The sequence below is a fragment of the Tamandua tetradactyla genome, chromosome 17 (genome assembly GCF_023851605.1).
Source record: "Tamandua tetradactyla isolate mTamTet1 chromosome 17, mTamTet1.pri, whole genome shotgun sequence".
NCBI lineage: Eukaryota > Metazoa > Chordata > Mammalia > Pilosa > Myrmecophagidae > Tamandua > Tamandua tetradactyla.
The window spans coordinates 27,272,254-27,300,170 of NC_135343.1; the positions used below are offsets into that span (position 1 = coordinate 27,272,254).

At 39.2% G+C, this 27,917-nt stretch overlaps 1 protein-coding gene and 1 long non-coding RNA gene across 4 annotated transcripts in view; one reads left to right on the forward strand and one right to left on the reverse strand.

Annotated features, from left to right (window-relative positions):
• EML6 (EMAP like 6) overlaps positions 1-27,917 on the forward strand; it is a 300,506-nt gene that overhangs the window by 234,889 nt on the left and 37,700 nt on the right. Inside the window, exons 24-27 of the mRNA XM_077134236.1 lie at positions 8,482-8,570; positions 16,488-16,664; positions 22,840-23,041; positions 23,171-23,297. Coding sequence (XP_076990351.1) covers positions 8,482-8,570; positions 16,488-16,664; positions 22,840-23,041; positions 23,171-23,297 — 595 coding nt within the window. The remainder of the gene's footprint in view (positions 1-8,481; positions 8,571-16,487; positions 16,665-22,839; positions 23,042-23,170; positions 23,298-27,917) is intronic.
• On the reverse strand, positions 7,880-27,527 carry LOC143660830 (uncharacterized). 3 transcript variants are annotated; one of them, XR_013164267.1, is made up of 5 exons: positions 27,288-27,527; positions 26,095-26,160; positions 19,528-19,666; positions 16,535-16,656; positions 7,880-8,085 (listed from the first exon to the last, which is right to left on the reverse strand). It is a non-coding gene; the product is annotated as an uncharacterized LOC143660830 (long non-coding RNA). The 3 variants fall into 3 exon arrangements; XR_013164266.1 differs by lacking the exons at positions 26,095-26,160; positions 27,288-27,527 and adding exons at positions 10,458-10,551; positions 20,485-20,595; XR_013164265.1 differs by lacking the exons at positions 26,095-26,160; positions 27,288-27,527 and adding an exon at positions 20,485-20,591.

A 27,917-nucleotide genomic window follows, 5' to 3' on the forward strand; every position in this document is an offset into this window, starting at 1 on the left:
TCTAGGATTTCTGTTCCACATTGCCAGGAAGGTCCACACCCCTGGGAGTCATGTCCCACGTAGAGAGGGGGAGGGCAGTGAGTTTGCTTGTCATGTTGGCTGAGAGAGAGAGGCCACATCTGAGCAATATAAGAGGTTTTCTTGGGGGTGACTCTTAGGCCTAATTTTAAGTAGGCTTAGCCTATCCTTTGCGGGGTTAAGTTTCATATGAACAGATCCTAAGATTGGGGACTCAGCCTATTGCTTTGGTTGTCCCCACTGTTTGTGAGAATATCAAGAATTCTACACTTGGGGAAGTTGAATTTTCCCCCTTTCTCGCCATTCCCCCAAGGGGACTTTGCAAATACTTTTTATTCACTGTTCATATCATTCTGGGATTTATCGAGGCATCACTGTGGACAAACCTACAAAATCTCATGCCTTACTTAAGGTTCCATGAACTTTTGGTGTTCAATTAAGCTGTCCACCTAAGTTATATTAGGAAATGCACTAGTCAAAATATAAATTCTGTACCAAATAAATATTTTTTGCTTTAGTCTCACACTTACATTAAAATTTTTAAATATTACCATCTATTTTCAATACCCTGCATTATTGACATTCCTTTGTTCTTCCTCATGCAAAACATTTTTAAATTTGTACATTTAGTCACTGTCATTATACACTCTAGGCATTCCTAGATTATACCATCTCAGTCTTTATTGTATATCTTTCCTTCTGATTTCATTTGTGCCCCCAGGCCTCCTCCCTCTATCATTCTCACATTCAGCTTCATTCAGTGTTCTAACATTATTGTAGTACAGTTAGGTAGTATTGTGCTATCAGTTTCTGAATTTTTGTAATCAGTCTCATTGCATGATCTATATCCCTTCAGTTCTAGTTACCCAATATCTACTCTATTTCTATCTCCTGAGGACCTCTTTTCTTAACTGAAATTATCCAAGTTCATTCATTAATGTTAGTTCATATCAATGAGACCATACAGTATTTGTCTTTTTGTTTCTGGCTAATCTCACTAAGCATAATGTCGTTAAGGTCCGTCCATGTTGTTACATACTTCATAACTTTATTCTGTTTTACAGCTGCATAATATTCCATTGTACATATATACCACAGCTTGTTTGGCCACTCATCTGTTGATGAACATTTGGGCTGTTTCCATCTTTTGGCAATTGTAAATAATGCTGCTATAGACATTGGTGTGCAAATGTCCGCTTGTGTCCTTGTCTTCATGTCCTCTGAGTAGATACCTAGCAATGGTATTGCCAGGTCATATGGCAGTTCTACACTTAGCTTCCTGAGGAATCACCAAACTGCCTTCCACAGTGGCTGTACCATTTGACATTCCCATCAAGAGTGGATAAGTATGCCTTTTTCTCCACATCCTCTCCAGCACTTGTCATTTTCTGTTTTATTGATAATGGCCATTCTGGTGGGTGTGAGATGATATCTCATTGTGGTTTTGATTTGCATTTCCCTAATAGCCTGGGCAATTGAGCATCTTTTCATGTGCCGTTTGGCGATTTGTATTTCCTCTTCTGAGAAATGTCTGTTCAAGTCTTTTGCCCATTTTGTAATTGGGTTGTCTGTCTTTTTGTTGTTGAGTTGAACAATCTCTTTATATATTCTGAATACTAGATCTTTATCTGATATATTGTTTCCAAATATTGTGTTGGCTGTCTTTTTACTTTCTTGACGAAGTTCTTTAATGCACAAAAGTGTTTAATTTTGTGGAGTTCCCATTTATTTATTTCCTTCTTCAATGCTTATGCTTTGGGTGTAAGGTCTAGGAAACCACCTCCTATTATAAGATTTATAAGATATTTCCCTACATTTTCTTCTAAAAGTTTTATGGTCTTAGCTCTAATGTTTAGGCCTTTGATCTGTTTTGAGTTAATTTTTGTGTAGGGTGTGAGATATGGATCCTCTTTCATTCTTTTGCATGTGGATATCCAGTTCTCTAGGCACCATTTATTGAAGAGACTGTTCTGTCCCAGTCATTGACAAAACTGAAGGGAGAGATAGATGTTTCAACAATAGTAGTAGGAGACTTCAATACACCACTCTCCTCCATAGATATAACAACCAGACAGAATATCAACAAGGAAACAGAGAAGTTAAATAACTTGATAAATGAATTAGACCTACTGACATATATAGGTCATTGAACCCTAAAACACAAGGATTCAGTTTTGTCAATGTCTGTCTCATGTACTTTGGAGCTCCTTGATTGGGAGCATAAACATTTATGATTGTTACATCTTCCTGGTGAATTGTCCCTTTAATTAGCATATAGTATCCTTCTTTGTCTCTTACGATGTCTTTGCATTTAAAGTCTATTTTGTCCAATATTAGTATAGCTACTCCTGCTTTCTTTTGGTTGCAACTTGTGTGGAAAATCTTTTACCATCGTTTCATTTTTAATCTATTTTTATCCTTGTGTCTAAGATGAGTCTCTTGTAAGTAGCATATAGCTGGATTATATTTCTTAATCCATTCTGTCAATCTCTGTCTTTTAATTGGTAAGTTTAGTCCATTAACATTCAAATTTATTACTGAAAAGGCATTTCTTGAATCCACCATCTTATCTTTTTCATTTTATTTGTCAGACCTATATATTATTTTCCCTCTTTCTCTTTTTATCCTTTATGTTACCCTTACTGATACTCTTCAATTCTGTGCCCTCCTCCAGACCTCCCTCTCCTGTCTTTTTTTTTCAGCCAGCAGAATTCCCTTTAGTATTTCTTGTAAGGCTGGTTTCTTATTGACAGATTCTTTCAGGACTTGTTTGTCTGTGAAAACTTTAATCTCTCCCTCAGTTTTGAAGGACAATTTGGCTGGGTATAGAATTCTTGCCTGGAAGTCTTTCTCTTTCAGGATCTTAAATATATCATACCACTGCCTTCTCACCTCCATGGTGCTAGTTGAGTGGTCTGAACTCAGTCTTATCTGGTTTCCTTTGTATGTAGTAGATTGTTTTTCTTCTACCACTTTCAGAATTTTCTGCTTCTCTTCAAAAATTGACAGACAAATTAGTATATATCTTGGGGAAGGCCTATTTGGATTTATTCTATTTGGAGTTTATTGAGCTTCTTTGACTTGTATATTTATGTCCCTTATAAGGGTTGGGAAGTTTTCCCCCATTATATCCTCTACTACTCTTCCCAGCCCTTTACTCCTCTCTTCTTCTGGGACACCAATAATTCTTATATTTGTGTGCTTTGTTCTGTTATCATTTCCCTGAAATCCAATCCAAATTTTTCCATCTGCTCTTTTGAGTCTTTGAAATCAGCTATCCTGCCCTCATATCACTTATTCTTTCTTCTATCTCTTCAAATCTGGTGTTGTGTGCCTCTAGTATGTTTTCTATTTGGTCCACAGAGTCTTTAATCTCTATGATATCTGCTATTTTTCTATTTATTCTTTCAAATTCCTCTTTATGCTCTTCTGCTGTCTCCTTGATCTCCTTTATGTCATTTGCTACCCCACTTATTTTATTAGAGTTATATGAACATCTTTCATTAGTTTTCCAGTGTCTGTGCCTCCTCCGATGTTTTAATTTGATCATCAGGCAGGGCTATATCTGTCTGCATTGTGATGTGCTTAATGATCATCTGTTGTTTTCATTGCATTTCTTTCAGTAGTCTCAGGCCTTGTGTTTGGGGGTGGATGTGCTGCAGGGAGCAGGGTATGGGACAGGGCACAACACTATGGTGATTTGTTTAAGCACTGGTATAGGCACAGTTAGGGGTGTTACACTGATTCTTCTGAATGTGGATGCCCAGCAGCCAGGGAGGATGTAGCTATGTGGATGCACTGGTCTAGGGGGCATAACCCTGGTGTGTGCTGGTCTGGGGCACGGGGCCCTTTGTGTGTATGCCTAGAGCTGTGGCCCAGCAGGTCTGTGTTATGCCATCATGTGTTGGGGGCAGATGTGACCCAGCAGAGCAGGTCAGCACTTTGTCAGAGCTGGGAAGCGTGACTGAGGGTCGTGCGTATGCGTGGGTCTAGGACTGCCGTAAACTGATGTTCCCAGAGCTGAAGGACATGATTGGGGGCCCATGTGCATGCGCAGGTCTATAAGTGCCATAAACTGATGTGCAGAGCTCAGGACAGGCAGGATGAGGCTATTTGACACTATGGGCGGGGTCCTGGGGTAGCCTGGGTGTGGAGGTTAGTGCCGGTAGCCTTTATGTGCTGGTGAGAGCGTGCAGGAACAGGGAGAGGGAGGTAGTGCTCGGGAGGGGTGCAGGAATGGTGGCTTGGACTACACTTGGGGTGGGGGTGTGGGGCGGGTAAGCGTGCTGGGGTTTGGTGGGGTGGGGGTGCTTGGAGTGCAAGGAGTGTGGGCAAGTGACAGGGTTCAGGTGCATGGGGTGTGGGGTGAGTTGCAGGTCATGGGGCTGAGCTGGTGAGGGTAGTACCTTAAGGGAACGCAGCCTGGCTTAATTCTTAGTCCCCAGCTTCCCATGGGCTTCACACCTCCGTTCCAGGGTCCAGCTTTCCTTTTCTCAGGCCTGCAGCTTCCGCAACCAGGGCCACCCTATGTGGTGCAGAAAGCTCTCCCAGGTCAATTGCACTCTTAAATTGCCATCTCAGTCACCCTTTCATCCTTCTTGTAAGTTTTCCATGGAGCAGGGCTGAACTTGATCTACTCTATTCGGCCATCTTCCTGGAAGTCGCCCAAAATATTTTATTTCAAGTATTTCTTGCAGTAGTGGCCATAGACTAGAGCTGGGTGATCTTTCTGCCAGGCAGGTATTTAGTGGTGGCTGTACTTGCCTAACTGGGATTTGAGCTTTATTTAAGCTTTACTGCCTGCAGGGGTTTCATACGGTGCAATCTGTGCAAGAAAGCATGTGATTTATTGTAAGCAATACAAGTCCCAACAAGGGCCAAGGGAGATCAGATAAGTCCCTCTCACTTTCATGTCAGGGTGATACTGGACCTGGTGCCAAGAGCTTAGGCTGGCATGTACCATCAAGCAGGACACTGACTGCATGAGATTTATCTGGGAACCAGTGAGGCCGGGCAGGGAGTGAGGGCATATAGCTAGAAGCAGCTGCTTCTTGAGCCTCTTCCTTTATCGACTCTGCTTTATTTTGTTAAAAAATGAAAGGAAGGGAATGAGAAAGACAGAGAGATTCCCCCTTATTTATTCTCTAGTCAGCATGCCTAAATAGGCCCTCTTGGGAGAAAGTCAGGGCCTGCCTTATGCATAGGTAGAGCAGAGTAAGGTGAGTTTTATTTGGAATCTACTACACACACCAAACCAGCACAGCACATGAAATCCCACCATAGCAAGGACTTTTAAGAGTTAAAACCCATGATCATTTACATGTTAGGGAGAGAAGAGCCAAGAGAAAATGAGACACACGAAGGATAAGTTTTGACTGTGTGGCTTTTTTTTTAAGCCTGCAAATGTGCAGGCCCTGTGTTGGATGCTAGGGATATAAAAAGGAGCAAATCTCTGATGGAAAGAACAAGATCTTGGACAGGTTCAGTGGGCTACTGGCACAGAGGGGCCTCAAATGGGCCAATTTTAGAACACAGGAAGTGGAGGGAGCCTCTAGCCTTGTTTCAAAACCCATCTCACCTCTCCCTAGTGGACCCATCAGTCAAATGGCAGAGTTGAACCCAGATGGTTTCTGAAGTTCCTTTCAGATGGAGACTAAAATAGAATACTTTTGATTTTAAGGGATGGATTATGCCATCTGGAGAATAAGAGCATGTGTGCCTGTGAATCTTCCCTGGCTTAACTCCAATTTCATTAGCCACGAGTCGTATGTCATGTTAATATTCTTGTGCTCTGATACCTCAACTCCCAAAAGCCTGACGTCAGGAACGAAGCACACAGCCTTAAGATCAGCCTCATCTTTCACAGCAGGGGACCCCCAGATCTGGCAGGTAGAGAGTAGAATTTAGGAGCAGGGATCTGTTTCATTCCTTTGATCCTGTCAAAAATACTGCAAACATTTGCTGGAGCCAGATGGCTTGTCAGGGGTGGGAACAGCCCAGCTGCCTCATGTACCCATAGCAACCGCAGCTCCTCAGAAAACCAAAAAGCACATCGCCTTTTGCAGGAATACTAACCATCCCTGAATGGAAGCTACTGCATAGAATACCTGAGAAAGAAAAAAGAGAGAGAGAGAGAGAGAGAGAGAGAGAGAGAGAGAGAGAGAGAGAGAGAGAGAGAAAACATGGAAGAGTATTTTCTAACTACTATTAGTTCATTTCTAGAGATAGCAGAACAATAAGAGCTTTTTCCAATTAACAGTTTAGGCTATAATAGGACATTTCATTTTCTCTTTATTGCAAAAGGCCTGATATGTTTGGTATATTTAGTACTGATTTTGCAATTACTCTAACTTGTAAATTATATTATCAGCTGGGATGATGTATGTGAAGTCAGTTTGTGGTATTTAAAGCTCTATGTACTTTTTTCTGTGATTTTCTGTTATCTGCTTGGTAATGAGGACCTTCTGTCTTTTTCAGTTCTCTTGCTTGTGTAAGTAGACATTTCTAGTAAATAAAAATAGATAATTTTGAAAACTTTATTCAGAAGCAATTATATATGGATTATATGGACGTTTTGCTCTTTGCTTCTGCTCCTTGTCCTCAGAAAATTTCTATAGTTGTGCATAACAGAGTAATGGACAGAAAAAAAAAGTGAGCAGTGACCTAAATCTTTTCTCTACAGTTTAAAAAAAAAAAAAAAGGAAGACAGTATAATGATAGCACTAAAGACAGTTTGGGGGAGAAGACACCCATAATTCCACCACCCTAACACAGGAGTAGTTTTTATATTTCCTCATATTTGCTTGGTCACAAGGAACAGAAACCCACTTAAGTTAGGAAAAATAATAATAAAGGATGAGTTTATAGGAAAGAGATATAGGGATACATAAAGAGAGAGAGAGAGAGATCCAGGAATTCAAGAGCAGGAAGCAGCACCTCCTGAGGGACCAGCTCTAGGAATGAACTGGAAAATGCTCAGAAACCCAGCAAGCAGTTCCTCTCCTGTCCTCTCCTGTCCTCTCCACTTTTTGTCCCTCTCTCTGCACAAGTGGGTTTCCCTTAATTCATTTGTAAATTAAAGCTAATTTAACTCCCTTTTCTCTTCTCTCATTTGTGCATATTCAGCAGTAAAGTTAGGAAAATGTGTGTTTCCAAATTCACATGCTCCTCAGAGCCAAAAACAAAACCCATTCTTCACCGTGTTATAACTTACCAAATTAGAAATGTTTGAGTTTTTCAGTTAAGGAATGAGTGAATCTAGTTTGTAATCTGTCACTTAGACATGGAGTGGGTTCTCCCTAAGGTTAGCCAAATCTGATTCCAGACCTAGTTAATGCCCACTTAAACTTTAAAGCTACTGAATATGATTACAAAGTTCTTATTTTGGTATTATTTTTTCAAGAAGGGCACTTCAAGACTACTAGATATTCACAGTTTTACCAAAAAAAAAAAAAAAGTGGGGAGGGGAGTGAGAACATTACCCTTTAGAGATATGTATACTAAATTATCTACAGATGAAATATATCTGAGATTTGCTTCAAAATAATCTGGGGTGAGTGTGAGTTCATGAGTCAGGGTTGTCCAGGTATTAAAACTGAAGCTGGACAGTGGGCACATAGGGGTTCTTTATACTGTTGTCCTTACTTTCACATATATTTGAAATTTTTCATTATTAACTGATGAAAAAAAATACCAGAATGTATATCCCTTGAGTCATTTACATTTCAGCCTTAAAGGATTGTTGCCATGGTAGGAGGGGACTAGAAAATCTTCTGCATCTTTTCCAACCTTGATGAAATGAATCTAAGATGATAATTTTACATCAGACCAAAAGATTTTTGCTCAACATTTTTTTGGGAAAAGTCTTTTATTTCTTTGCAAATTTTATAGTAGGATGTGGGGGTGAGCGTTTATGGTTTGCTTTGTGTGCCCTTATCTTCCAGTTTATCAGCTTTAAAAGGCAAATTTAGAATTCAATCTTGAGTAAATGTAAATGTTCACAACATGGATCTCGCCTCTGATACCATAATTCTTCCCAAAGCAGTTTTCTTTTACCTCATCTCTGTGCTGGGAGTCAACAGGGAAAAAGAAGCAGAAAATAGATTTTGTCAGACTTTGGAAAACTGCAGCTATTTTCAGTACAACAGAGTAAAACACACAGCAAGCTCAGTTGGTCTGGTTCTTTTTTTTTTTTTCTTTTTAGGGCTGTTGAAGGTCAGTTTTTATGAGGTCCATATTCTAAAACATCATAGCTTTGGAGTTTGTGACATCTCATGTACTTACCTTAACATGCACTTCAGAATAATTCAACATATATTTAATTTACTCAGTTTATAAGACTGATTAAAGTGAATCAAATTAGTTGCAGCCATGATTATTTTATAATCATTATAATGACATATCATTTTATAACAAAAAGATAACTGCAGAGTTTAATTTTCTACTTCATTCTATCATAAACAGGAAAATTATTGCAAGTAAATTCGGGTGCCAAAGAACAACTCTTTTTTGAAGCTCCCAGAGGCAAACGGCATATAATAAGACCTTCAGAGGTAATAAACATACACACAGCTTTTTAAAAAAATATTTCATGAAGATTTAGTATGTGTATTTTAATAAAACATATCATCTTATAACTACTAATATGGGTTACATTGAGTGCCCTTTACTCTTGATCATTTCTTAAATCTGATTGCTGAATCTGGTTTCCTGATTTCTGAGGACATAATGGATTTACTGTGACGCTGATGTAGCAATATATGGTTGGCTTTCTGCTTAATTTTTCTCTGCCTGGAGACAATGACAAAGCTAACAATTTAGTTGCCACATATTATTTTTCCATTCACTAATCTTTTATGCAAAGCTTTTTATGAACATAAACCTTTGAAACATGGGCTCTCGGTATTTATAATGTTATGAGAGAAATTGTTTTTCAAAGCAAAAGCTATCCACATTCTGACCATCCTAATGTATCAAGCTGTTTTATGTTTTCCATATCCTTAGCTACATACATAATTTTTAAATTGTCAAAATCAAAGTCTAGAGGGCCACGGTGGCTCAGCAGGTAAGAATGCTTGCCTGCCAAGCCCGAGGACCCGGGTTCGATTCCCGGTGCCTGCCCATGTATGAAAAAAAAAAAAAGAAAAAAAAATCAAAGTATAGATAACATTTTTTGAATCTGTGAATTAATTAATGCTTTCCTAAAAGCTGGGTTCCTCTGTGAACCAGTCCCTCTTTCAAGCTGTGCACAGTACTTCCTCATAGTGAACTGGTATATCTGAAGCTGAGAAATTGTTTAAGCACGAAGGAAGTACTTTTAGTCCCTGGAGACAATCTGACTGATTATTTGCTATGTGCCCTTTGATGAGAGAAAAGGAAATACTGCTTCCTTAGAGGAAAAGAGCGTAAGAATATACCTCTGGAGGACGAGCTTATCCACTGATGATTTGTTGGAAGAAATTAAACAAGTCACTCTTTTTCTCTCTCTTGCTTCAGTTTGCCAGGATTATAAACTACCCCAGGATTGTGAAGTACTCCCAAAGATATTTGCAGGTGTTCATAATGCTTTCGATGTTTATAAAGCTAGAATATGTACAGTACTTAAAAAGCTTAAGATTTCATAGATGATGGCATTGTATTAATGGAAATTGTTTAGTGATCAGTTGTTCTCACTTCCCAGTTCTGATTTATGTATCTCTGATCAGTCCTTATTATTTTTTGTGGAGAAACTTATATAGCGTTAAGTAAAGGGATATTTTAAATTATGTCATTCATTCACTGAATACTTGTTGAAAATGCCAGGCACTTTATAAATCTATTTTTAACCTTCCCACCAGCCTTGCATGGTAGTTGTCAGTTTGCTTTTACAGATAAAGAAATTAAGGCTCCCAGAGAGTAAGAGGACAATGGAGCTATGATCCCTATCCAGATAGATCCATGTGACTCCACAGCCTGACCATGCGGCCTCTGATTTCTCCTGTGTATTTCCATATCATTTTATATCATTTCACTGAGATTTTCCCTTCCTGTTTAGTGCCCAAAAATGACTATAATAAAGTAAAATGCAATTTAACCAAATGGTGGAGGGGTGAGGCCAACTTGGAACAGGTGCACAATTATTACATGAAAGATGGCAGAAGTAGGAGAATTTTCTTCTTATCAACCTCAATTTCTTTTCCCTATTGGGGATGCAAAGGCAAAGAGTGGAATTCCGCAGAGAAGTAGGGGGAAGAATGCGTGACTCTCAAATTCGAATCTGTGTCAGTAGCCACGAAAGAGGGCTTCTAAAGAACCAAGCACATCAGGTTTATCAAAAACCCCAGCTAACAGTACCAAATGAAAAAAATCCATGAAAGATGACAAAACTTTCTGTTCATAAGAGAATGCACCAGACAACAACAGCCCACAGCCTCAGGAGAAGATAACAATTCCTGCATTACCATCTAAGCTGCCACTGGTCTACCACCATCCTGTGGGTCTGGTGTCAGCAGTTAAAGCTGAGCACCCAAGGTCATGCTGGACAAGCCTGGGTCCCTGAAAAACAAGGGAGAGTGAATACACACCTCTTGTTACCTGCCTGCAATTCCCCACCCATACGCTGACTTGGAGGACAATATGTTGTGCCCCTATGTGTTCAGAGGAACAAGGTCTTAATAAAAGGCCTCCAGTGAGATAATACCGAGAAAATGGCACTTCTGTGATTGCAATTAGTGGTGGAAAAAGTCCACAGTTGACTGCATGGTGCCACTGACTGCTGAGCCCTGGACACCCTCCCTGTTCCCTGTGTATAGGGCACACAAACTAGTGTGTTACAGGTTTTACCCTCAGGCCCCAACCGTACCCGCTCCTTCATGGGTTGGGACATAGGAGACTCATGTTTAAAAATAGAAAAAAATATTTTGCAATTACTATTCATTCCTGTTTAGTACAGTGAAAAATTAAAAACTAAAAAGTTGTCTATGTACCCAAATATCTTCCCTCTTGAAATAAAACTGATTAAAACAACTCTTTTAACTGGGTAAATACTGTTCAGATGAGCATTGTGGCATTGAATGAAGAGGTAACAGAAATTTTCTCCTGTATTGGACTTCCTGCCTCAGAAGACTACTTTGGAAACTGCTCCTTTTTAATTGTAAGTTTAGGGACTTCAAATTGTTGAATATTTTAAACTGATGGGAAAGCTGTTATTGCTCCCTCCCCACCAAAAACATGATTCTTAATATACAAAACAGCATTTTTCAAAAAGTTATTCTTCAAGCTTCTGTGTTTGGGCTCTGGGATCAAGACACTGTCCTTCCCCAGTCTTTATATATTGAATTAGAAATGTATATATAAAATCATTCATCATCCATTGTATTTAGTGGGCAATAGCATGCAAATTATTAATGTTCTTAGCTCAAAAAAGTATTAAGGCAAAAACCATCATTTTATTTGTGCGTGATTCATTTTTAATTTTTTACATACTAAATTTATTATTATGTAAATTTTGGAAAAGATCTGATGCTTTTCATTTGTCCTTTAATTTTTATATGGCAGCTTCCCATGTTGTTTTATTATTATGAGTTGAAGAGGTTTATTTTTACTTCACACCAATGAAGACATAAAAAGTAATACAGTGGAAGAAGTGGTGGAGTTGGAAAATTTGTAGCAATCATTTTATAGACTGTTTTGGGCAAGAAGCCTCAATAATTATTAAAGCTAGAAAGAAGAATTTGTTGAGAGGCAGGATATTTTCACAGTCTCAGCAGTGAATCCTCACAAATTGCTCACTAGCATCAGAGGAAATAGAAAAACAACAGCCCAGCAAGGAGGGTGAAAGGGGATGATTCGACCTGAATCCAAGTACCACCACCTAACCAGGCTGTCAGGAGGTGCAATTCCCTAAACTTTCCTGCGTCTAAATTTCCCCATTTGTAAAAAAGCTACACAGGTAGTATCTAGGACCGATATGAGGATTAAATGAATCAAAACACAACTCAATGACATTGCAGTTCTTTGTTTCTATACAATGTGAATAATTTCAATACCCGTTTTTGAGGGGTTTTATAAGGATAAATAGTTAATTTATGTGAAATAGTACTATTATTACACATAATATGTTCTTCAAATGTTATCTGTATTACCTGGCTCATAGTGAGGACTCCACAGATGTTAACGTGATATAAAGAGAGACAATGTGTGTATGCATATATATGTATAAAATCTAAAATGTATTAATAAATCCTTCAGGACCCAGTCATCAAGAAAGTGAAAAGACAGCCTACAGACTGGGAGAAAATATTTGGAAATCATAATCAGTCAAGGATTTAATATCCAGAATATATGAAAACCTCTTATAAACCACCAACAAAAAGACAATTTAAAAATGGGCAAAGGACTTAAATAGACATTTCTACAAAGAAAATATACAGATGGCCAACAAACATATGAAAAGATGCTCAACATCATTAGCTATTAGGGAAATGTAAATCAAAACCACAATGAGATATCACTTCATACTATTATGATGGCAATTATTAAAAAAAAATAGAAAATGTTGACAAGGATGTCGAGAATCGGGAACACTCATACATTGCTAGTGGGAATGTAAAATAGCCTCTGTGAAAAACAGTTTGGTAGTTCCTAAAAAATTGAAACAGAATTGGCATAAGACCAGCATTTCACTCTTAGATATATACCCAAAGAATTGAACAGGGACTAAAATAGAAATTTGTACACCATTGTTCATAGCAGCATTATTTACAATGGCCAAAAGGTAGAAAGAACCTAATGTCCATCAACAGAAGAATGGATAAGCAAGATGTGGTATATACATGTAATGGAATATTATTCAGCCATAAAAAAAATGAAGTGCTGTTATATACTACAATGTAGATGAACCCTGAAAGCACTGTGGTAAATGAAATAAGCTAGATACAAATGAAAACTTATCATATGATTCCATTTATATGAAATATCAAGAATATGCAAAAGCATAGAGACAGTAACTTAGAGGTTACTGTCTTAGATGGGGGTGGAAAGGGAGTTACTGTTTAATGGTAAAGAGTTTCTGTTTGGGGTGATGAAGAAGTTTTAGTAATGGAAGGTGATAGTGGCTGCGTAACATTGTAAAAGTATTTAAAGCCACTGAAATATCACTTAAAAATGGTTAAAATGGCAAATTTTATGCGCAATCAAAACAAATAAAAATAACATGCACGAGAGGGAAATTTTCATTTTAAGTCTTCCCAAGATGGCATGCACTTGTTCTAAAGAGTTACTTTGTCACTCAGGGGTGAACATTTGTAGTTCTCGAGGCTAATTCCCATTACTGTTGCTTGAGGAGTCTCTCCCACTGGTGCTTCCTTGGCCTAACTTGCCATTACTAAGTGCATCGAAGAGTTGATTCATTGTTAGTCACCAATGTTGTCAGTCCCTTCAATGGAGTATGGAGGATTTTGAAAGTCTCCTTTTTAAAATGAACTTTTTTCAAGAAACAGTTCTTATGTTGTATTATGGTGAAGCTAATACAAAGCTTACCTAGCAAATAGTTAAATTGATAATTATTAAAATGCCAATTTAAAATCCATCTGATGCAGCATGGTGCAGATGAAGGAGCACTCTACTAGGAGGCAAACTCTCTGGAGTTCAGATCCCAAGTATGCTGTGATTGAAGTGACTTAACCTCTCTGTGGGTTTCAGCTGCCTTCTCTGCAAAATGATAGAAATGACATAGCTCCCTGAGGTGAGATACTAAGGAGACAACGCCTTGAGGACCCTCTTTCCATCTAAGTTCCAGGGTTTTTAACAAGTTTATTTAATCCTTTTAGGTTTTGTGGGTAACAGGGTTCAATCTTAGTGCTCCATTTTAAATGCAGTTTTGGTCACTCCCAACAAGTTTGACATTTGTTTCCCCAAGAGGGCACTGTGAGCAGATCGGGCCAAGGATGTTCTGTTTGGGGTGACTGCAGGGTCAGAAATACCAGCTCACCCCCTTTCCTGCCATAATAGCAGGAGATGGCTGTAGGGATGGATAAGGAGGGTCTCAGAAAGAGAACATGGAACCTGGAGGGAGTTAATGATTGGAACGCCTACTTCTAGCATCATGTGGGGTATGCTTGCTGTCTCTCTTCTTGTGTAGGCCACTTTGTGAAGTCACAGCAGGTTGGGAGGACTCTGCTTCCTCTACAGGAAACTGTGGCACTTGCTGAGGGAACCACTCAAGCTGCTCAGCCTCTCTGGTCATGCCTGAGGCCTCCCCAGGTCCAGGGCCAGCTGCAGCTTTTTAATTCCAGTCCTACATGTGTCCAAAAGAAACACAGAGCATTAAGTGGGGAGAAATTTGAGCATCTAACAAATACATAGCCCCTCATCACGTTGTGACGAGAATCCTGGTTGTGCCTTTATTTTGTGATTTCTCTTCTGAGGAGAAAGCAACAGAAATGGAGTCAAGGTACATCAACAATGTGTAAAGCAGTTTCCAAATCCAAAGGGGGCTGTCTGGCCTTTAATTTTAGCTGCAGCTTTCTAATGATTTTTAATATTCTTTTAGAACAGTATTTTAAAATGCTTCTCTAAGTAAACTATAATGCTAGGATGTTCTAGCAGATCTTGAATAAAAACAAATGAGATTGAATGCCCCAGGAAAGCCTAAGACTCAGTGTTGTTTTGTTGTCATTGTTAATTGGGGGAAAAGCCTCAATTTTATCAGGATTTAACCTATACAAATTACAAATCTTCTATGCATGAATTTTGGACAAAAAAGTTTTAAAAGTATAAAATCTTTATTGATAGTAAGGTAATATATGTTTGTGGCAATATAATATGAACAGCCCTTTAAATGTTTAAAATATTTTCTCTAGGTTATAAAGATTAGTGACTAGCTACAGTCTATTACTCATTCCTTAGTGGAAACAATTACTTTTTTAAAAAATTGTTTTGTAACTTTTTCTAGTTTAATTGTGATAAAATATACATGATGTAGAAGTCATTTTAACCATTTTTAGTGTATGATTCTGTGACATTAAGTAGATTGACAGTGTTAAATAACTTTCACCATTACTTATTTCCAGAACATTTTCATCCCAAACAGAAACTCATACACACTAAGCAATAACTCTCCATTTCCCCTTCTCCCAGCCTCTAGTAACCAGTATTCTGCTTTTCTGTCTCAATGAACTTGCTTATTCTAAATATTTCATATAAGAGAAATCATACAGTGTTTCTCCTGTATCTAGTTTATTTCACTCAACATGGTGTCTTCAAAATTCACCTGTGTTGTAGCATATGCTCACATTTCATTTCCTTTTATGGCTGAATAATATGCCATTGCATGTATATAACACATTTTGCTTATCTGTTCATCTATTGATGAGCACTTTGATTGTTTCTAGCTTTTGGCTACTGTGAATAATGCTGCTAAGAACATTGGTGTATAAATATCTGTTGTGAATCCCTGTTTTCAGTTCTTCTGGATATGTGCCTAGAATTAGAGTTGCTGGCTCATATGATGATTCTATATTCAACTTCCCGTGGAACTGCTAAATTCTTTTCTATAGCAGCCTCACCATTTACATTCCTACCAACAATGTACAAGGATTCCTATTCCTCTGCATCCTTGCCAACTCTGATTTTCCGTTTTTGTTCATTTGTTTAAAATAGTAGCTATTCTAATGGAAATGAAGTGGTAACTCATTGTTTTGATTTTCATTTCTCCAATAGCTAATGATATTGAACACATTTTCATGTGCTTATTGGTCATTTGTATATCTTTTTTGGAGAGATGTCTGTACAAATCCTTTGCCCATTCTTAAATTCAGTTATTTATGTTTTCGTTGTTCAGTTGTAGGAGATCTTTATATATTCAGGATCATAATCTACCTTGCAACTTCTTAAAGAGTTTACTGAACAACCATCCCATTGATCCATCCGTGATTCTCAGCTGGGTAAAATTTTGTCTGCTGGGGAAACATATGGCATTGTCTGGAGACATCTTGGTTGTTACAACTAGGAGAATTGCTACTGGTATCTGGTTAGTAGAGGCCAGAATGCTGTTAAACATCTTACAATGCACAGGGCATTGTAGAAACCATGAGAAAGAATTATCTGGCTCAAAATGTCAATAGTGCCAAGGTTGAGAAACCCTGATCTAACTTATAGATTATACAGTAATAAATATCTAAATAAGAACTTAAAAGCTTTATTTTATTTTTGTTAGATTTCCACAATTCCAAAATGTTCTTCATATCTAGATATAAATATCTGGATATTTTACTGCATATCGCTTTATTAAGATAATGCAGATACCATTCTAAATATGCAATTTAGAAGTTGTGCACCTTGGCAACACAACATAGATATTTGATGTTGCAAAGTCATTATTGACAACTCCTCAGCCTTCAATTGTGTCTTTTAATTTAAAATCTCTATTTCTCTCATTTAAAATCTCCATTGTTCAAAAATGTATTGATTTTCCTTCTTTTGTTTTTAAGATTGAGAAGATAGAGTGGGACTCGTGGACCTGTGTCCTGGGCCCTACCTGCGAGGGTATCTGGCCAACACACAGTGATGTGACTGATGTAAATGCTGCCAGTCTCACCAAAGACTGTTCCCTCTTAGCCACTGGAGATGATTTTGGTTTCGTTAAGCTGTTTTCATATCCTGTCAAGGTAATATTGCATGTTTATTATAGAATAAAGACTTGCTCGAGTCCCATTAATAATACAGAATCTATCTATTGTGTCTAAGTGGATTTTTAAATTTTGCAAGAATAGCAATCAACATCATTTACAGTATCATTGTTTTTATGCTATATAAAAATCTCCCTGACCTTATGTTTACTAATTTGAATTGGCTTCCTTGTGGCACCAAATTCCTCCTTGAAGGCCTTTAGCAGCCATCTAACCCAATATCTCACAAAATTGCAAAGTCAGAATCTTCTTCATAGCATCTCAGACTAGTGCCCTTCTAACTTGTCCTAGCAGACTTCTAGTGATAGCAAACTTTCTACCTCATAAAGCAGCCCAATCCTTTTTTTAAATAACCCCAAACGTTAAAATGTTTTGCTCTAATTTGAGCTTAGATTGTTTCTCTTTAGTAATAGTTTTGCCTTCTGCACCATCATTGAGAAATCCCAGTCCCATAACAGCCTTCATATATAGGAAGGTTGTATTTGATCCCTAAAGGCTCATTACTCCAGTCTGATCATCAACTCCTTCAGCCATGTTTCCTGATTCTTTACCCTTTGCCCCTTCCTCTGAGCCCAGTCCATTTTATAAATTCCATCTTAAACTGTCTTATCTAAAATTGAATTTAGAGCTTCAGATATAATCTAAGAGTACAGTAGAACTGTTTGCCTTCTTGTTTTTTATTTCACATTTATATTAAAGTAAATTTGCATCAACTCTTTTGACTGCCACATTACATAACTGAACCACAGATATGCTGCTCAGATTACTGCCTACCCTTATCCTGTACTTATAAAATACCCTTATCCTGTACTTATAAAATGGATTTTCCAAAGTCTGACTGCAGAATTTTATATTTGTACAGATACATTTTATCTTATTTGATCTTATTGTCCCAAGCTGTTAATGTCTTTTGAATCCCTTTTCAAAGTATTTGTTCTCTGATTCAGCATAATGTCATCCTCTGATTTCACAAGCATGAATTCTAAATCACTGAGAGGGGGGGGGGGGGGGAAAGGATAATTTAGAACAACCAAAACCACCACTAAGGACCGTCCCCCCAACTTGACATATTATTCTTTAATCCACACATTTACTTAGAGTTCTTCAATGCATAACAAACATTTTAATCTATCTGCCTATATGATCATGCAGCTTACATTTCTGTACTTTGTCCAATCACCTTTAAAGACTTGCAGATGTCCTGCTAAAAGCCAGTCTGACTGTGTCTCTGACACCCCTCATATCTCCTAATAAACCAACCAATAAAAGGTATGAGATTAGTTCACAATGAACCTCTGTATTGCCTAGTAATCACTATTTCTAAATGCTTATTGACCTTCATCCTAGAATTTTCCAAGGATTGCATCAACTCCTGAATTGGTATTCGCCAGTCTACTTGTTTTCCCTTTCAGATACAAGAACATTGTGTTTTTGATGCACCTCTCCTGTTTTCTAAGCCTCTCAGCTATTACTCATATTATTTCTATGGTCATATTTGTACCTATGTATATTAGCTCCTTTTGTCCTTTCTACTTTGAAGAGCATTCTCTTTGACAGAGAAGTCTTAGTAAATCCACTTTCTGTTCATGTTAAGCCATCTGATCCAAGAAGTGTTCCTAAGTTTTCTCTATTTCTCTCCCAGCCCTAAATATATCCTTAAAATCTTTTTCAATGGTCTTAGCTTTTTAATTTAGCATTCCTGAAATTATGCTTAAAGTTCTGTGCAAGTCTTTTATGTTCATCCTTAGTTATTTGCTCCTTCTATCATTTGAACAAGTACATTTAAAACACATAAGTTTCACCTGAACATGGTAGTCCCTCTGCAGCCGCTTTGGTTTCTTCATATGCCTTTCTCTTTTCTTCTTCAGAAGCCTCATTTGTTAATATCTTGTTGTATTATCATTTTGGGTCATCATTCCTAAGATACACTTCTATGCCCAATATTCCCTTCATAGTCTACCACAAATTCCAAGGCAAACCTGGTGACCTTCTCCCAAGGATCCATCGCTTCTCCATTGCCAACCCTTCTGATTTGATCAGAAATCAGTTCTAAGTAACAGATTTCCTTGTTGCTGCTTCTACATTTTTGAAATGAAATTGCTAGTAGGACAAGCCAGAAGTTAGTGAGGCTCTAATTTTAGTAGACTGAGGTTTCGGCAGATATTGAGAGAGTTGAAACTCCTCTAAGACTATTGCTCTTTACTCCTGTGTGGGTTTTACTCTCAGTTCTGGGAATTCATCTCCCACACCCCCAGGGTGACAGCTAGACTTCTATGGCAGTAACCTGGATCTCCTGGGAGTTCCAGAGAGGTGCCTCAAGGGCCATCCCAGGGAGAAGGCAAGCAAGTACAAGAGCTCTGGGGCCCCACACTTTCTTCAGCTGGAGTGGCTCTGTGTTTTGTGTTTTATACATTGAACTTCTATGTAAGATTTTTTTTCCCAACATTTTATTATGAAAATTTTGAGCCTACAGAGAAGGTGAAATAGTGATACAGTGAACACCTAGAAAGCCCCCATCTAGATTCTATAATTAAAACTAAGTTGTTGACACCAACATACTTACCCCTAAATGTTCATTGTAAATATCACTATCTAGAGTTCAACATTTGCTTACAGTCTTTGTTTTTCTTTTTAAGTAAAAATTATATACAGTGAAATGCACAATTTTAAGCACTCTATTTGATGAGCTTTGACAAATGCATATCATATACCCATGTAACCCCCAATACTATATGTAGCCCAAACTCCCAGGAAGTTTCCCCATTTCCCTCTGAGTCAATCCCCACCCCACCCTCTCAGATGGAACACCTGTTCAATGTTTTTCACCATAGATTTATTTTACCTGTTCCAGAACTTCATATAAATGGGATCATATAGTAGATACTCTTGGGTCTGGTTTCTTTCAGGCAGGTAATGTTTCTAAGATCTCTCCCAGTTGTTGTATATCCATAGTCTGGTCCTTTTAGTGGCTGAGTGGAATTCTGTTGTATAGATATAACAGTTTGAGGTTATAATAAAACTGCTGTGGATGTTCTTATACAAACCTCTATGGACATAGACCTTATTTCTTTTAAGCCAAAATATAGGAGTGGAATATTTCTGGGTCACAGGGGAAAATGTAAGTTTAACTTTTTATGAAACTGCCAGATCTTTTTCCAAAGTGTTGAACCATTTACATTCCCACCAAAAATGTAAGGGATTTCCGGTTGCCAGCACTCTATGTTGTTAGACTTGTAAATTTTAGCTGGCCTGGGGAATAGATAGCAGTATCTCACTTTATTCATTTACATTTCCCTGATGACTAATGATGCTAAGCATTTTTTCATGTGTTTATCAGTCATTTGTTTATCTTTACTTGTAAAGTGTTTATACAAATCTTTTGTCCATTGTTTTCAGTTGGGTTGTTTATCTTTTTATTCTTGAATTGTACTATGTAAGATTTTGATTAAAGAACTAGTTTCATAGCTTACAACTATTTGGAAACCACAGGCCAATATAAACTCCTTTGATGGTATGAGTTCTCTTCCTCTTGGTTTTATTTGATTTTTCTGGCATGCTTTCCCTCCCCAGAATATGGAACCCATGCAGATGAACATCTCATGGGAGTTACATTCCTCCCACTGCTCTGGGCCAGTGGGATGAAGTTCCCCACTCCTATGGGTGTTCTCGCACCAAGTTCCATGTCATGAAGTCTCAGTGAAACCCATTCAGTAGCCTATTATCACCATAAAGCTCTCTCTGTGTCCAAAATTCAAGATCTATTTGTAAGACATCTAAGATCATAAGTCTTGTTCCTGACCCTTTTATTTTTTTCTTTCCCATGAGTTACTAGGCATCTCTTCCAGACATTTTTCTTTCCAGACAAATATGGCCTTATAATGTTCAGCTTTATAATTTAAAGCCTTTGCAGTTAGGTCAGTGGGCTCCTGACAGTCCCATTGTTCCCAGCCACTATGAGATCAATGCTGCCTTTTGCCAGAGCCCAGCCAGTTTTCCAGCACCTTAAACCACAAACCAAAAAGCCACATGCTGTCCTTTGGCACCTTCTCCATAGCTCGCCAATTGGTTCCCATAGCCCCCCTTCCCTTCCAAAACCATTTACATTTAAAACTCAACAAACCAAAAACTCATGCCTTCAAGTCCTTAAGTTTCCTTCTCAGAACATCGAAGATGATGAATCAAAAATGAAGAATTGTACAGACAGAGAATGGTGTGAAATGTTGTAAATGTGGGGAGAGGCTGCATAGCTTTCATCAGTCTCAGGACTCTCTCACTTAAAAGGAGTTAATGACCAGTGCTCCACAGACATGTCCCAGGTTCTTCTGGCTCTGTCATCCATTCCTTTACAGCTCAGTAAGAGAGAAGCGTAGTGATGGATGAGCTCACAGTGCAGCTGTGGGGCTGCTGCAGGAAGCGCCTCCCATTGGCCCTAAAGGGAACAACCAAACATCTCTGCAGCCTCTTCCTTCAGGAAACCAGCAGCTGATTTCGTGGCACTTTCTAGTACCTGTGAATCTCTTTATTCTCTGGAGCAGTGATTTTGTTTCCTATTCTGAGAATCTTGAGTCATGTTCTGCTGGAAGAATTTCAGCCGTGTTAAGTAACTTCAGTGGCCCAGAATATTTTCCTTTCTCTTTCTCCTCTGTGTCACTTTCCCTCCTCAACCTGATTCTGAACCCATTCTGCCTCTTAGAATCTTGTTTTCTCACAAACCTTTCTTTTCAGATTTTCTTTTCATCCTGGTTAGAAACCCTGTGTTCCCTCTCATAACTAAGGATGGAGAGAGGCATTCCTTGAGTTTCTTACTTCCTCCTCTACAGAAACCAGCTTGCATTTGTGGTGGATATAATGGGTGGAGTCCTGCCTCTCTCATGTCCACACAATCCTCTGTGGCCTCTCCCAGGAATTCTCATTTTGCTCCACCTACCTGTGCATGAGCCAGTGGTGCTGGAGGGCTTCCTGGAAATGCTGCCTGCCTGTTTACCTCCGTAATCCTTCCAGACTCCCACATCCTGCTGGGAGGGGGCATTTCCACTGTGCAGTCATGTGGGGGCAGGCACATTTGGAGAACCCTTGGTGAAGACTCTTTCAAAGTCATGCACCCTCCTGCACCTGTGTCCTACTGAGTGCCTGCACCAGTTTCAGGTTCTTCTTGGCAGTCCAAAGCCCTCTGGAAGTCTCCTGTCAATTATTTATCAAAGTTTCCATCTGGGACACCAGTGACCCACTCATGACCTCAGAGAGTTCATGCTGCTTCCCACGTTGCGTAAGGAATTCCCCAGGAGGCACTGAGAGGATGGAAAATCTCTACCTCTTTAAATGGCCCCCACTGCGGCTGTTTTCCCCAGGCCAGGCTGTGGCTCATGAGCCAAAACTAGAAGCTGGTGCCTGGTGCCAGCTTTTGCTCCCCTGGTGGCCAGGGCTGCCCTGGAGCTATGACTGGCTCACAGTATCCCCCGACTCCCACCTGAGGAGACGCCTGTGGCCTGGCATGCCACTCTGAAAAACCTTCAGTAATCACTAATAAAATTGGGTTTTATTTACTTGGTTGTGTTTGCTGAAAAGGAACTTGTTTCATTTTATAAACAATTATTTGAGTATTTCTAGTGTTAGAGATTATTTCCAGTGTCTATGGCAGATACATTTGTGTTTGGTTTAAATTTTACTTGCGGCCCCAGGATTATAAAAGGTCCTTTGCTCTCCTTTCATAGCCTGGGCTGTGGTACATAAGCCACTGTGGGGAATGACTGGGAAGATGCTACTGATCTCATATGTCAGCCAGACTAACAATCAGGGGTTTACACAAAAGACCTGTGGTGATGACATACTTTTGATATATGAAAGTAACAGAAGTAAGCTTTTCATTCTACCTTAGGCTCTCAGAAACAGGTTTCATAGTCTTGCATTTCATTCATATAACTCAAAAAATATTTATTGAGGACCTATTATGTACCAGGCACTGTTTTAGGAGAAAAAGAGAACTAGGCCCTACTCTCATGGAGCTTACTTTCTAGAGAAATATAGGGAAATTGTGCTGAAATGAAATTGTATGTATCCAGTAAACGCCACCCTAGAAAATAACCTGGAAGAAATAACCCAGAGATAGGAATAATGAGAAGCCAGATGGGGTGATCACCAACTTCTTGCATTTCAGGGCCAGCATGCAAGATTCAAAAAGTACGTGGGGCACAGTGCACACGTCACCAATGTGTGTTGGCTGCACAACGACTCTGTGCTGCTCACGGTTGGCGGTGCCGACACAGCCTTGATGATCTGGACACGGGAGTTCATGGGCATACAGGAGAGCAAGCTGGTGGACAGTGAGGAGTCGGACACGGACGCAGAAGAGGATGGAGGTGAGGCGCCACCCCCCAAGTACTTCTCAGCTAACCGTGCCTTCTCCTACAGTCCTCCACCGTCTCCCGCATCCCCTCCTGGGCCACTTCAGACCATCTCCACTCTCCGATCTCTTTCTGTTGTTTGAGGTTATGACAGTGATGTTGCTAGAGAAAAGGCCATTGATTACACCACCAAGATCTATGCTGTGAGCATCAGGGAAATGGAAGGCACCAAACCTCACCAGCAGCTGAAAGAAGTTTCAGTGGAAGAAAGGTATGGTGTCAGGAGGTTTGTTTGCATGTATTCTACCTGAGGGCAAGAAGCTATTTGAACCAGAGTACATTTTCTTTGTCCCCAAAGTTACTCCTTAAGCAGGTCTTCTCTATTTAAGCTGAGTCTTAACCTGCACATAGGCTTAAGCTAGGTAAAATTGCCCACTGCTCTCAGTATGTGGCAAGGGGTGAGTGACCCTTTATAGGTGTTGGTTATGGAATGTGACTTGAATAGGCATGAGATTGGGTGGACTTGGCTCTGCCTTGTTCCAGAGCTATGTGTGATGGTAGACAGGCAGGAGAGTGTGCTGGTTAGAGAGGAAGGAAAGAGGCAGGAGGTCGGATTCCTAAGGTTGTGGAGGAATATTTGTGTAGCTGTGAAAAATAAACTTCCATTGAAACCAATGTCCATGCACTAGGCTGTGTTACTTAGTGTACCTTCTCTTACTGTCTCTTTAACCTGTCCAGATTTTTCAGGTAGGTTTAGCAAATCCAGGCCTAACCAATTTGATTTTGTTACCTAGAATACTCTATATTGAAAGAGGGTTTCTCATATTACTTTAGACCTTTCTGATATGCTATTGATAAGATGATTTACCAAATGCTTTAACAGTGCTTAAGAAAAAAAAGAGCTCATAATCACGGTAATTACTTTACAATGTTCATACTAAAGAAGGGTAAATATTGAATAAAAACTCTTATAGCTAAGGAGAATTTCATGGACTGCAAAGATATTTTAAAAATTCTCAGTGAGCTCAATGTTCACAAGCACACAGGTCCCACAGTGTACAAGATTACAAGTTTTGGCTTTTTTTTTCATTGTGCACCTTGCCTGGCTATCTGGTAAATAAGTATTTAATAAATCTGATCTATAACCTCTTACTAGTAGGTTGGAATTTAGAGTCAAAGAAACAAATGCCACTTCTCCCTCCTGCTTTGGTTCATGCCAGATGTTAAAATAAGTGTGATAAAATGGTTGGTATGCTACTGGCAAGAGAATTGCATCTGATGTGAAAGGTTCCTAACTCCTCCCTAACATCTTTTTTAGATATTAATATGAAAGTTCAGAGTTCTCTTTTGATTTAAAAAAAATTTTTGTAGAGATTTAGCTGCAGTTGTTTGTGAAGTATACAGTTTGTTCTGCTTGCAATATAGTTTTTTAGTGGAGGGGAGATAATTTTAAATGACTATTTCTAAGAATTAAGAGGGAATAAAGAACCATATGGAAATAAGTTCATGAATAGGCCCCTTTAAATAATCCACTCCTAAAAAGCTTTTGGCTGAATTAAATGTTCTTTTGAAAAAAAATATTACCCAACCTTTCCACATGCACATAACATTATGAAATACATTGACTTGGCTATTATTCCAAGGTTGTTTCTGGCTGATTTCTAGAATAGAATGGTGCATCATGTTCAGATCCAGATGAGCTGCTAAGAAATGATCGTCTAACCAAATTCCTAAAATCCAAACATTACAGCTGGGGGTAGAGAGGACTCTAAGAAAAATTTTCTATAATAAAATTCAGAATTTTTGAAGCTATCCCATTTTCTTTTTTTTTTTTTTTTTTTAAAGGAAGGAAAGAAAGACAGAGAAGGAAGGAAAGATGGAAGGAAGAAAGGGAAACATTTTCTTATTTTATTATATTTTGTTTTTATTTGTTTGTTTTTTACATGGGCTGGGGCCGGGAATCGAACCGGGGTCCTCCGGCATGGCAGGCAAGCACTCTTGCCCGCTGAGCCACCGCGGCCCGCCCCTATCCCATTTTCTTGACCATGCCAGATTGGGAACATTTTGTACATTGCATATACAGGATTGACTTTTTTTGTTGATGTTTTTTACAAAAAAAGAAAAGTCTTAGTAACATGAGGTATAGAGGTAGGAGTTTCAGCACTTCACTGGCATTTTACAAAATAATTTACGTTACATCACATCAGGGTATAGTTAAGAAAACATGTAGTAGGGAAAAAAATAAAAACAATTTTAAGATAAATATAGCATCTGGAGGAATAATCAACCCTCTTCTATAGAAAGCAACTTCCTTGATGACTTCAAAGGCCTTGACAGCAGTAGCTACCAGAAGGGGTTGTAACTAGGGGGCATAATGCCCCCGGCTTAGCATGCTGGGAGCAAAACTGGCCCAGGAAAGGGTGAGTTGGTAAGGACAGGTAGATGGGATCGGAGGTAGCAGCACCATGGAGGCAAATCATGATCAGGACTAAGAACAAGCAGTCCGGATCAATCCTTGTCTGTAACTTTAGGGGTTCCTGAACCTCAGAAATGATACTGTAGGTAACTTCTCAATTGCAGAAGGGAGAAAATGGTGCCAAGCAAGACAGGGCAGTCAGAGAAGCTTTGTGAGAAAACAGAATGAGAAATGGAAAGTGACAAAAAAGTCCAGCAGCTGTACCTTATAGTGCCCAACTGGGGTACAAAATGTGCTTCAGGGACTCCAGTGTTCTGGAAATGAGAGAGGGGCAGACACAGAGAAGTACTGAGTTCCTCAGACCCCAGGAACATAGGGCCAGGCAGGGCCCAGCTCTCCCTGGGAGTGTTCAGGATCATCTCCCATAGAACCTGACACCGATCCCTTTGACTACTTCAAACCTGGCTGGTTTGAGCTTTTGTTGTCCCCTGCATTGTTCCCTCCTGTGCACTTGCACATACCTGGGTGCCTTTTCCAAACACCAGGGCCAAGGCATGCACCAAAAAGCCTATCTAATGAAAGACAAGTACTTGAGGACCACAGTGTAAACTCAGAAAACCCACTCAGTGCAGGGACCTGCTTTGCCACTTACCAATGTTTCAGGCAATTCTGTCTCCACTTTAGATCCCTTTCCACCTTCTCAAAAAGCAGTTAGAAGCTGTGAGATAAGGGCAACATCTGTCATTTGAGAAAAATGTCTTGACAGCAGCTGCACATTATGCATCTTCATTTTTTAAGTTAACTGAATTCTTCATTCCAAATTTTTAAAATAGTCCTGGATTGTTTCTAATTAGATTCAGTTATTTGAATTTAAAATAGCAGTGAGACTTTGGGTCATGTTTCTTTGTACAATTTCTAACACACTGTGAGTTCTTATTCTTCAGAAGCTTTTGAGGGGTTGGAAAGATGAGAGAAATTTTGAGATTGCTCTCAGAATACTGAGCTGTACCTAACAATCATGTCATCCCTGGCATGTGTACATCTAGTAGCCTGGTTGCCCACTTCAGCTTTGCTTTAGCAGGCCAGGATGACTTGCCTTCTCGACCAAGCCACGCTTGTCCAGCCAGTCCCCAACCTTGGGTGAATCTCTGGGTAATCCTATGCTCAATTGCCATGCATGGCATGTGGCTGAGGAAAGACATGGAGCCTTTTCAGGTTTTGAAAATCCAGGCTTTCAGACCTTATCTGGGCACTCAGGGCTGCCCTACTGGGCTCCTCTCCATCCACTGTTGACTTGTATGTAATTCTGGTCTAGAGCAACCTTTCCAAATCTCCCCTCTCTCAAGTCCCCAAGTCCAGCCCGACAGGGCCCCTTGCCCTCAAATTTTGACCTCATCTTTTATTTACCATGTTTTCTCATAACGTAATGTCTCTTTTGATCATCTGAAAGCTAAATTATTTAATGGGTATTTTAAGTGTTAAGTTTTTTTTTTGAAAAAGTAAAAAAAAGGAGGGAGGAGGGTAAAGCATAGCTTTTAAGAACAATTTTAAGTATAAAATGCTTATAAGTTGTCACAGAACAAGTGTTGGCACCAAAATCCTCTATTCTGACTTCAGGTGAAAACAATTTTTCTCTGTTCTCTGAAACTTAGCAGTTGACAAAATCCCTAAAGTTTCCTCCATACTAAATTACTAAAGTTGCCTATAAAATAAAAGAATTCCTTTCACCACATTACAGATGTCACCCAGTTTATATATTGTTTCCTGATTTCTAAGGCAGGACTTTCAAGGGGATCAACCAATTCAAATGGGTCTAAGCAAGAGAGAAAGTACTGGTTTACAGACCTGAAAAGGCAGGGAGAGGGCAACTTCAGGCTGTACCTGATATGGTGGCAAGACACTACCTAAGAACTTAAAGTCCTGCCACCAGGACTCTGTTTTCTCTCTCTAGTTCTGCTTCTTCTGGTTCTTGTAGTTCTTCATGTAGCAGGTTGTCTGCAGCACAACTAGACCTTACAGCCTCTGCAGTTCAAAACCAGCAGGAAAGAACAGCCTCTGATTCATCAGTTTCTGTAAAGGTCTTATGATGTGCCATTGGCTCTGGTTTGTCACGTGATCACCCCTGAACCAATCACTATGACCTGGGAAATATCAGCCTCTGATTGGCTATTCCTAAGTAAGTCACATGCCCACCATGGACTAACATTGTATCTCTTCCACCTGAGCCAGGTGGACTGAGCTTAGGGGAGAGGTGGATTCCCAAACAAAAAATCCAGAGCTGTTATCAGAATTAGAGTGATTGGGGTAGATGTTTAATCCCTATGAATTAATTTAACATTATTTTTAACATTCTATCCTTTTCTTATATACTTAGGTTTTAAAAAATGGCCTCATTTTTTTAATTCTCCCACATATGATATGACCCTCTCCCCAAAGAGAGACTTTCCAAAGTCTCAGCCAGTTACTGCCTCCAGC